The sequence below is a fragment of the Nuphar pumila genome, chromosome 7 (assembly GCF_984573655.1).
Source record: "Nuphar pumila chromosome 7, dmNupPumi1.hap1.1, whole genome shotgun sequence".
NCBI lineage: Eukaryota > Viridiplantae > Streptophyta > Magnoliopsida > Nymphaeales > Nymphaeaceae > Nuphar > Nuphar pumila.
This window is the reverse complement of record NC_143255.1, coordinates 30,565,513-30,577,674: the sequence shown is the minus strand read 5'-3', so window position 1 is coordinate 30,577,674 and position 12,162 is coordinate 30,565,513. Positions and strand designations below refer to the sequence as shown.

The 12,162-nt window shown below is 38.6% G+C and overlaps 1 protein-coding gene across 1 annotated transcript; it reads left to right on the top strand.

Annotated features, from left to right (window-relative positions):
* The first annotated feature begins 552 nt into the window (after nucleotides 1–552).
* Nucleotides 553–11,702, top strand: LOC149831737 (ArgH (DUF639)). The gene is made up of 11 exons (XM_090013077.1): nucleotides 553–608; nucleotides 1,571–1,799; nucleotides 1,975–2,076; nucleotides 4,014–4,183; nucleotides 5,239–5,372; nucleotides 5,980–6,160; nucleotides 7,310–7,865; nucleotides 8,462–8,574; nucleotides 9,432–9,675; nucleotides 10,666–10,857; nucleotides 11,574–11,702. Exons 1-11 carry the CDS (start codon nucleotides 553–555, stop codon nucleotides 11,700–11,702), a joined length of 2,106 nt encoding a protein of 701 aa, XP_089869203.1.
* The last annotated feature ends 460 nt before the right edge of the window (nucleotides 11,703–12,162 follow it).

Genomic DNA, 12,162 nt, shown 5'->3' with positions numbered 1-12,162 from the left:
AAAAGCTGTCAGCTACCACTCACTATATATATATATATATATATATATATATATATATATATATATATATATATATATATATATATATATATATATATATATATATAAAAGAGAGAGAAGTTTTGAAATTTGGTGAAGCAGGTTGTATCATAATAAGATGATGATGTTGGACAGTTGGACCCAAATCTGCATGATTTCCAGCTACGAAGCCACGTGACATTCATTTGCCGTGATCAAAATCCCCAAACTCTACGTTCTAAATCCAAAGAACCTGCACACCAAGCCTTGTTGGATCAACCGCCCAATTATCAGGAAACAAGAGCCGTCCATCTCAAAGATGGACGGTGCTGGCGGGGGCATGTGGATAACTTTCACGGCAAACTCGTTCAATACCGTCAGGCAAGGAGCTGCGAACATCACACGCGTGTCCTCCTGTAGGACACGTAGTCCTTTCCCCCTGCCACCTCTCTCATGCAGTCCTGTTTTTAAGATACCCCCCAACAATGAATCGGAGGACTCCCTCGTGTCATTCTCTCCCACGATCGGACCTCCATGGAACTGAAACACCTCTCAGACGTTGCCAACTCCGTTGTTGTTCGATCCTCGGAGTAAAACCTATACCCACGTTTCTTCTTCTTCTTCTTCTCTCTCTTACACATTTAATGGTTCACTTACATATGTTTGTTGGCAAATCTGACCGTATATATGATCTCCATGGTTGAAAGCATATGATTCTTCACGTCTTTTCAATCATGGAGATCACATCCCTATGATCAGATTCGCTAAAAAACAAATTTTGAAGAGAATATAGGGGTGGACCATTCCCTTCTCTCTCTCTCTCTCTCTCTCTCTCTATATATATATATATATATATATATATATATATATATAGAGAGAGAGAGAGAGAGAGACGTGCATTTTGCATATGATATTTCTCTATAAGACATAATTTCCAGTTACCCCATATCAATGTACTGAAATAGATGTTAAGCCATCGTGGGAGGAAAAATATGTGAAACTACTTATGTTCCTTAGCAGATGTCTAGTTATGCTGGGGTAAAAAAGGATATAATATTTAGTACAATGTCCAGATTAAAGGGATACTATTATATCACTAACTGAGCCCTGCATATTTTTGTGACCATGGTAATTAACAAACGCGGTTTATGGCAATATTTTCAAAACTTTTTTTTTATTGAAATATTTTCAAAACTTGATGTAGTCTTGCAAATCGTAATATTTTCAAAAAATTGTGTTTTTTTTTTCTTTTGAAAGAAAACAATCATTCAAAAGATCGGCAATTACATACTGAGGTGTCACCCTAAAGCCAATCATGAAGAGAGAAAATACAGCAGTTAAAATTCAAAATTGACCACGTTATGAGAGTCATCTAATTCTCTGAAAAGCGATCCACGTCAGATCATTCTGACGGTATCGTTGTGTTATTAACACGACATTAACATGTAAATTTTCGGGTACTTTCCCGAGATTTTTCCTAGAAAAACAATTTTTTTAAGGGCTGAGAAAATCCTGAGATCGAGATTTGTGACCATGTTTGCAACGAATGCAGGATTATAGATACCTCTGTGGATGATCTTGTGGACAGTTTTGAGAAGGGTCTAAAGAATGGAGCAAATGATTATTCGAGGAAATTGATTGAGTTTTGCTGCTCAAAGGTTGTGAGTATTCTGTGTCCATTCATAGAGGAGAAGATACATGAAGGGTCCTTCACCAGGCTCACCTTTGACATGATGCTTGCATGGGAAAAATCTAGCTCGGTTGATCAAGACTCTCATGTGGTCTGTTCCTTCATATATTCTTATGCAAATTGCATACATTTGTGCATGTATGCTTTCTAGTTTTAATTCATGTCTAGAATTACTATTAGATGATGTGTATTCTTTTATTTGTTGTTGTCAGCTTAGCTAAGGTCGGCTATGATTATGATTATGGTTTTAATGATCATTGGTGCAGGAGAGCATGGCCAAGGAGAAGGAAGAAAAAGAAGTGCTAGCACAAGTAGTGGGGCCGCATGATGATATTCCACTTTTCTATTCAGATTTAGCGCCACTACTTGTAAGTAGGGGTGACAATCGGGTCGGGTTGGTGGGTCAGCATACCTCAACACGAACCCGACCCATTTATTAAACGGGTAAGCTGACACGACACGGTTAACCCGCTTAATAAATGGGTTGGTGGGTTCAGGGGCATAGCTAGGATTCATGTGAGGGGGGGCCAAACTGGGGTGTAGCAAAAAAAAATATTTGTGTGATAGTCGGGGGTTCGGGGGCAGCGCCCCCGAAAAAAAAATTGAGATAAAATAAAAAATGGCTACAATTATTAATAAAAATCTATTTCATATGGACAAATCAAACTATTTGCTGCAGTCAGGACTGGGCTGGGCTAAAAAATGGATAAAAATCTATTTCATATGGAATCAGGGCTGGACTAGGACTGGGCTTTAAAAAAAAAAAAAATTTAACTGTTTCGGGAGGCAAGGACTGGGCTACAGCCCAGTCCTGCCCCCCCTTAGCTACGCCTTTGGGCGGGTTGGCGAGCGGGCAGGTTGGCGGGTCAGGTTCGGGTAAACGGGTTGACCCGCCCACCTAACCCGTTTATTAAACAGGTTGGCGGGTTGGCATACTCCTAACACGAACCCAACCTGTTTAATAAACAGGTTAGGCGGATCGACTCATTTACGACACGAACTCGTTTAAGCCAAACCCGAACCCGCCGGGTTGGCGGGTCGCGTCAGAAATTGCCACCCCTACTAGTAAGTGCCTCTATGTATAGGTAATAACTCACATAGTCTTTATTTATTTATTTGTGTGTGCGTTGGGGGGAGGGGCGGGGTATGGGGATGGATTTACCAATGTTGTCAGTATCGGAATCAGACCTGTATTGTTTGGTCAACGGCCGATAATTATTCTCAAGTGAATCGTTCCGAATCGGCCAAAAGATAATTTTAAAATATTATGTGTCAATCCAAAAGTGTTAAAACTATTAAAATAATATTAAGAATAATTTTAAGCTAATTTTTATATTTATTAAAAAATAACTGATTCAGGTCAGTATCGTATCAATTTTTTATTTTCTGGCTATCCTATATGCACCAATACTGACAACACTGGGATTTACTCTTTTTGTGTTTCGAAAGCCCTAGACTTGATGGATCTGATTCAGAAAATTTTCTTCTTTCTGTTGAAAAGATGAGCCCCAAAAAAAATGAATGCAATAATCTACCATGAAATGATGGCCTATATTGACTTCCTAAGATTTTGATGAAATGCATTGTTTAGCCGATCTTGATTCAATATAGATTGATGAAGAGAACACTCATAAAATTTTGGGTAGTTTACCTATAGGAACGTAATGTATGGTGAATTTACATTAGTGGCCTCAGTTTTCAATATTTAAGGTATTTTCCTATCTTTTCAGGAATTTCTCAGTTGACGGCCATATTTCTTTTACTCTTATTTTTCTCTTAACTATAGCCACAAAAAATGAGGAGTGCAAAAGTGACATTCAATAATTTAAAGAAAGAAAAAAGGTTAAAAGTATTATCTTAGACAGTTGGCTATAATTAGGTGATATACAAAGTAACTGAGCAATTTCTTAAGAAGGTAAGTATTCAGCTTAAATATTTGAAAAACTGAGGCCATTTAACACAAATTGCCATAAATTACGCACCTGTAAGTAAATTATACAGTAAAATTGTGTTGCCTGATGCAGAGGTGATCAAGGAGAAAAAAAAAATGAAGGAAAAAAGTGTGCAATAGCCTACCATGGAGAGTCTGTATTGACTTCTAAGAATTTACTGAAATGTGTGGCTTTATCCTTTTTATTTTATATTTTTTTTTATTTACACTGAGAAACCACCCCCAAGAACAGAGACCTAGGCGTGCTGGCTCTGCCTGCTGTACTTACGGTCACTGTCCTGGCAGCGCTTACCCCTTAGCCTTTTTTTTTTTGTTTTTAATGTGTGGCTTTAGCCTAATCTTGATTTATTGTAGGTTGATGGAGAGCGCAATGTTGGGGAGGATGCTTTCGCTTGGCTAAGCTCAGTGATTCCTCTGGCTGCGGATGTTGCGAATGCCCGTTTCGCTTTCGAGACACTGACAGCACCAACTGCAAATCGACTTCATTTCCCAGCTTATGATAGATTTTTGAGAGAGATAGACAAGTAAATATTCCACCTCTCTTTGACATGAATAATAAATCTATTACTGTTAGGCATTTCAACTCCCTGAATTTATTTCAAGTGGATTTCAACAACATGATTGGTAGGAGATAAAACAGCTTGCTGTAATTGGTGGTGGCTATAAAGGTATTTAACCCCAATACTTGTGTCCTTAGGACTGTATTTCATAGTGCCTATATAGAATTCATAATTTCTCAAATTTCTGGTTGCTGCAGTCAATTGCTTTTCATCCTGTTAGTGATCTAATTTTCAATTTATTTACTGTCATTATTTTTTTTTAGAAGGTATTTACTGTCAGTAATTCAAGTGCCTTCTTGCTTAAATGATGCAATTGGACCTCATACGCGTTTCTGAATGGGAAAATTTCATTTAAGGGCCAACCTGCCCCTGATTGCCAAAATGGGCCTCATGTTTCTGAATTACCTGTTAGAAGCCTCCATTTTCCTGAAACTGTCAAATAAAGGCCTACCTTTATTATTGTCTATTAACCCAGGTTAAATGATAAGATAAGATTGCAATAATAACCTCATAATCAACGGTTCAAAAAATTTACCTTTTTCCTTCTTTCTTATGAGGATGAATGAATCTTTTTCAGTTTCAAAGGATAATGCAAGAAGCCAAAAAAGAATTACGTTTTTCAAGAGGATGGATGTTGGCCTGAGGCCCCTATTTGGCAGTTTGGAGGAAAACTATGGCACATATATGGAATCTCTGAGTCTCATTTTTGGAATTATGGGCAAAACGTTGGCCTCTAATGAAATTTTCCCTTTTTGAATTAACCATGAATATCATGTATACAAGCATATTGGACCCTATATTGAGGCTAATTTTCTTATTGAGAGATGATCACTTGATTAATTAATGAGGAGAAGTGACAAGGATTCATATGATGTGTCCATGCAAAAGGTGTCCAAGCCCATAATTGTTTATTTTAATTTGGAACCGCCTTTGTCCTTGATTAGTTTTTTGGCAGTTTTAGGTAAGATGAAAGAGGAGGCCAAGGAAAGGTAAAGAAACAGAAACTATTTCATGTGCAGGTGCATCAAGTATCTGCGTCGACAAACAGTACCAAAAGAAGCAGGGTTCAGAGAAGATGAATTCATATTGCATGTGGAAGGGACAGCAACGACACAACGGGTGGTACGTCACATAGGAGGGACTAGCTGGCCTGGTATGTAAATAAAATTGTGTTGCATGTTTGAAGACTGATCTATAATAGGGAAATCCACGCCAAACACACATATAATAATGTTCAATTATCTGAAACAGAATTTCCAAAAGGCTGGTTAACAAGGAAGGAGATCCAGTGTTCAGGGCAGAACACCCAACTAGGGGAGCCACCCTTATTAAAGAGGGCCCCCAGTGTACCCTCCTATTCAAAGGACCCAACACTCTGAGTGTTTGGCCCCAACCACAAAACCACGCCTAGGTTAACAAAAGGTATTCAGATAAAAATCATATTTCCTTTCTCTATAAAACCATGGTGTAAATCTAAAGCTACAATCCCATCATAGTGATCTAAAGGAAAAATAAAAAAATATTCTGTTTTCTAACGATCTGGGGAATGGAAACAGAACTGCCCTTTGGCTCACTCTGAAAAGAACATCTTTTTTGCTTTTCTAATAATTGACCCAGTAGAGTCTAGAAATCAAGTTATATCTTTGATTAGTTGGGTATGTGATCAGTTACAAGTTACATAAAGACTGCCTAGATCTTGATTTGAGCTGGGTATGGCCTTCTCATTCATGCTTGTCCATTATTGTTTCTTGGTTTTGCAGGAAGGCTTACGTTGACAAACTACTCGCTTTACTTTGAAGCATCTGGTGTAATTACCTATGAAAATGCCTTGAAAATTGATTTATCAAATCCAGATGTGGATCACCTAGTAAGGGCAGCGTCAACTGGTCCTTGGGGTGCTCCCCTCTTTGACAAAGCAATGGTTTATGAATCCCCCCAATTGTAAGATCTCTCTCTCTCTCTCTCTCTCTCTCTCTCTCTCTCTCTCTCTCTCTCTCTATATATATATATATATATATATATATATATATATATATATAGAGAGAGAGAGAGAGAGAGAGAGAGAGAGAGAGAGAGAGAGAGAGTAATGAGTCCGTGCTAAACCCATTTGGTGCTAAATGGGTTTTTACAACTTTTTCCATTTTATTTTTAAATTTTGACTGTACAGATGTGATCTGTGTGCTTGATTTTAGAGGGGTCAGCTCTTGAAGTGTTTGATTCCAACACATGGGTGGGTTTTTATAAAGTTGAAAAAATCAACGGTCCAAAATCTTTGTAAATTTTTGAGGCTCCAAACATAATTTTTTTCATGGAAAACACATGATGGTGTGGATTCTTAGTAAATCAACCATGCCCAACACATTTATGGGGCCGAAACCACATAAAAGCACCTGAGAAGCCCAAAAAACCCATTTAGCACGCGGTTTAGCACCAAATGGGTTTAGCACGAACCTCTCTCCCTCTCTCTCTCTCTCTCTCTCTCTCTCTCTCTCTATATATATATATATATATATATATATATATATATATATGTTCGAGCTTGTGCATGTGTGCTGTGTATACGTGCATGTGTGGTGCCCCTACGTCATCCATGTGAGATAAGACAGTCTACACTTTTCATAAAGATTCGGTCCATGTCTGGGTGGATCCAGGTCTGGGTGCCAGGTCTATGTGACAAAGACACTGCAAAGATGACACAAGACATGTCATTCTTGGGCAAATTTTTATTAAGAATAGTATATAAGAGGACATGACACCAGTAAATTGGAGGAGTATCCTGTGACATAGATCCATGTTGAACTTGCAGTCTTTGTCCAGCTTCTGAACTGGTGCAAGATGAGTCCACATTTTTTCAAATTCACACTGTCCTAATGACTTGATTTTATAAGCCTATAAAATACACCGGGCTTCTCTGGGTCTAGACTACATCAAGTTAAGTCTGATTAAGATGCAGCTGATCATTGACAGCCCAAGCTTTTTTGCACTATGGTATTTTTTTTTCTTTGTGGTAATTAGCTGAAATTAGATTGTTGGTCTTTCTTCTCTTTTTTATTTCCAACTCTCATAATCATAGTTACACTGGACTGGTAGGCCAGAAGGTCTAATTTTGGAGTTCCCTGAGTTGACAAGCTCCACGAGACGCGACCATTGGCTTACCCTCACAAAGGAGATGATTTTGCTTCATCATTTCATATCAAGATACCAGATAGAGGCCACATTCCAAAAATGGGAGACCCATGCAAGAACAATACTTGGGGTCATCAGGCTTCATGCAGCAAGGGAGATGCTAAGGATCTTCCCTCCCCCACCATCCAACTTCTTGATCTTCACCTTGTTTGAAGAGCTACCAAGGGGAGACTATGTCATGGAGGAGCTGGCCAATGAGCTTAAGCAAATGAGTGAGGTTGGTCTATGCAGTGCAACTTCATTTCTCAAGGGCCTCAACATGGTGCACCCTAAAGTTGTAGACATGGATGTTGGGGAAGTGTTTGATGAGACGTTGGTTGATGATGGTGGCGACGAGAAATCGCAGCTTGAGACGAAGGTAGAAGAAGTGAGGGAGGAAGCCAAAGAGGTCAGAATCGCAAAGGCTACCCTCGAGGGATTGAAGGAAGAAAGCATTGCTGAAAGCATTTTGGTCATCAAGGTAATGCTCCTACATGATATCATGATGTGACGGTGAGCTTGGTGTGACACCCCATAAACATGGTCCATCCTATTCTGAACCAAACCAGTAAGCATTTTGTATGCCAGGGAACAAATTAAACCTTGAGTTTGAGAAACCCATGCTTTGCTTGGAAAATCCAGCTTGCCAAAAACCTGGTCTCCTTACTGTATGGATAACCAAAAACCTAGTTTTGGCCACCCACTGGCCGGGAAATTGCACAACCTCACCATTTTCCAGTAGGTGGGTGGCTGGAAAATGGCTGTGCATGCCACCATTTGTTTTCTTTTTTAATGAGGGCCATTATCCGGCCTAAAATGGCTGGATTTTAATGGAGAGAAAAGACCTTCCAATGCAATATGCCAGCGTACTCCTTTCCAAAATTGGGCTTCCACTGAAAACCCAGTTAGGTTTTCAGCCTCATCCAAATGAGGCTTTAGAAATTTTACCACTCCGGCAATTATTATTATTCTTATTTCATTTTCTTTACTTTAGAATTTTTAATAGAAGAAACTTTCCGGACAATTATCTTTTTTATGAAAGATTTCTTGACAATTATCATATTGACTTTCTTGTAGGAGTTGCTAAGTCCACTGCAAAAACTGTCACCTTGGCTACAGAAGGTTCTGGAAGGGGAGAGACCAGCTGCCACAGTTTTTGTGCTTTCCATACTGATGGTGGTGGTATACAAGTGAGCAAACTTTAAACTTATACTTGATCTTATCTATCTTTACATACCATCACATGTCTATGCGCGCAGGTGTCACATAGTTATAATGCCTCTTACACAAGTGATCAAATAAAAGCCATTTTCTATTCCTATAATCACTTCTATGTTTGGTTGCATACAAATGAGATTTGGAATCTCATGAAGATGAGGGAATGAATTTCATTTGCACAGCTAACCAAACATGTTATTTGAAATCTCATGCGAATGAGAAACAGAATGTGATTTGAAATCACATTTGAAGTGAATCCCATGTAATTCCAAATCATACAGTGGAATATGTGATTTGAAACCATATGACTTCAAATCAAATTTGATTCCATCTCATGTGATTCCAAATCACATGAGATGCAACCAAACCTGGGGCTATCTTTTGATTAGATATGGAGCAAGCAGATCTGATGTTGTATTGGATCTAGATCCATATACGCATTGTTAAGCTTCATATGAAGCCCATAAGACATAAAATTGCTGAATTTTTACCAGATTCATATTCTCTAACAGCATTTCAATGGGTCTGAATTGAACTTATGCTCTGCATCTGCATGCCAATCTTCATAGGTAAGAATCTGGATGTAACTGCTTGTATGCACACTGGACCCTGCATAACTAGAGCTAGTGTGTCATTCCACTTATATGGTATTGGTCTATTCCTCTCAGACCTTGACCTAGATCCACAGTGGGTCCCTGAAGAAGGTTGGACTATAACCTGACTAGTTCTCAGGGCTGGCTAGTTATCCTTTACAATTCAGTTTCTCAGTTGGGTAGCAAATGTATGTGCTTGTGTGTGTAACAGTTTGAATCTTTTTTATATATTACAGGGAGTGGATTGGGTATGCCGTATCTGCTTCATTGTTGCTCATGATAGGACTTCTGCTCTGGTTGAGACACAAAAGAGTAAGACATGAGCATGATGAAATCGTGGTAAACCTGAGTATTGACCAATCAATGATGGAGAGTATCATCTCGGCACAACATGCACTAAACTGGTTCCATTCTGTCATGCAAACTATAAATATCACACTATTGAAGATCCACTCCTTATTGGTCTCTAGAGTTCAAAAGGTACGTTCATCTCATCGTAAGTAGCAAGAGAGAGAGAGAGAGAGAGAGAGATTTGGATTGAAGAATCAAGCTACCAGTGAAGTGCCTCAATAAGCTGGATGGCGTGTGTGAATTAATGAAAATATGCTGGACATCTTGAGAAAAGTGATGATACAGTGCATATGGCAGCACAAATTGGGAGGATTGATTATTACAACAAATTAGTGTTGAGTTAGAAGATATTGACAAAGGAAACTTATTTGAACAAGCATATACCCTTAAGTTAAGAGTATTAGGGGTTTTAAACTTGATTCATTTTTTTACATGTTCAAGGGTTGAAAATATTTCAGCTCTTGAGATTTTGTACTATTTCATGAAAACTTATTTGAACAATCATATACCCTTTAGTTAAGAGTATTATTTTTCCAACATGTGAAAACTGGTTTTGAGCATTGGGGTTTTGAACTTAATCATGTTTTACATGCTCAAGTGTTGATAATATTGCAGCTCTTGAGATTTTGTACTACATAGAAACTTATTTGAACAAGCGTATACCCTTTAGTTAAGAGTATTACTTCAACATGTGAACTGTTTTGAGCATTGAGGTTTTGAACAATCATTTTTTACGTGTTACAAGGGTTGAAAATATTGCAGCTCTTGAGATTTTGTACTTCATGAGATGTTGATACTTTGATATGCCATCCTTTGTGTTTATTTGAAGCCCATGCATATTCTGATGCTAAAGGTCATGACGTTGGTTAGGCTACAGATGATGCTTATACGTACCTTACAGAGTCCTGTGTGTGGATGATCTTGAACTTTGGTGGTGGCCTTTCATCTGAGTTCATGAACTTCGGCATCCATGACACAACTCGATTACAACTCATTTATCCCAAACATTCTAAAGAATTTCAAGTTCATGAACTTGGTCATGCTTTTAATTCCTGTGTTTTAAGAGTTTTCCTTTTTTCCTTTCATTAATGGCTTCTTACATTGTGCATTTTCTTGCAGCAATCCAATGTCTTGATGTTGGTGATGGCTGGGATGACCATATTGTTCGCAGTGATTCCATTCAGATTGGTTGTGATGGCGTCCATATTGTGTTGTTTCTTGGTCAAGTATAAAGCTAAAAGATCCAGGTCTGGCTCATCATCTATTGAAAGGAGGATAAGAGAGTGGTGGGATTCCATCCCTATCACTCAGGTACGCACCATAAGTTAAGCACTTTGATTATTTGTAACGTAAAAAATGAGTAAACCATTTCAGTCTTGTATCATTGAACATGAATGATTTTGTAGAGGAAACCATTTCAATTTTGCAGCAGTATATGCATGTTTTGAAGTTATGTTAGTGAAAAACTGTGTTTTCTACCTCTGTTATTACTTCCCAAAGCTCTGATGTTTGCATGGATGATTGGTTAGAGAGAGAGATCAGTTTTCATCTCATTGAATGCAGTCTTTCCTACATCTAAGGTTGATCTTATCTAGTGTTAGGATTAGGGGTGGCAATCGGGTTGGGTTGGCGGGTGGTTTCGGCGGGTGGGCGGGTCAGCATACCTCAAGAATTAGAGCACATACTTCCAGATCAATCATCTCGCCTTCTACAAATCTGGCAGATCTGTAGATTACAATATATGAGCAGCAAATCAGTATAAAAAACCCATCGGTGAATCAGGATGTGCTGGTGATGATCACTGCAGTCGGTGATTGTTGTCCAAAGTGTTAAATGAGACAGTCTACCTGTATCTGGGCTTGATTATGTTAGGAAGACGTGTAGCAGAATTTACATGTACTACAATAGAAATGATGGGCAATGAATGATAAAGCGCAAGTATGTAAAAAGCAAAGAGTATATGCATATTCCATAATAGGCCCTCAATACAGATTATTCAAGAAATAATTCTACATCTTCATTTATAGAGTGGGTCTAATAAGTGTGTAGGCATTGGTCATATAATAGCGTATATGCCAATATCCTATGACAGAAGAATGTCAAATGTAGGAATATACGGAGCACCAACATGGCAGGAACATAAGGACCGCGCCTAACAGAACAACGGCCTCTTTTGTTAGAGAAAAGGCGCCACCAATTTGGTAAATTTGGTAGGGGCCACATGTGAATGTCACCAAGTTGATGGGATGTCATAAGTTCGAAATCAACATGTGGCATCCCTGGCAGTTAGGTCGAAGCTGGGTTTACTCCCCGGTATCCAAAGAGGACCGGGTTTTACCTGAAAGTAGAAACCGATCTCAAGGAGGTTTGCGACCTCACAACACAAACACGCAGAATTTGTAAAGTAGAAACAGACTTTCACAAAGAAACGATTTCACGTGGTTCAGCACTAAGCCTACATCCACGATCCTCCTTCACTCTCAACAATTGACGTGAGTGGGAGTTTCCTTATATAAAAAAAATCAATTACAAAACAATAGAGATCTGTATTGAGAACCAGATCCCATTATTTCAGGCCACGTCTTTTGGAAGCACAAGTTGCATATGAGACGTGCA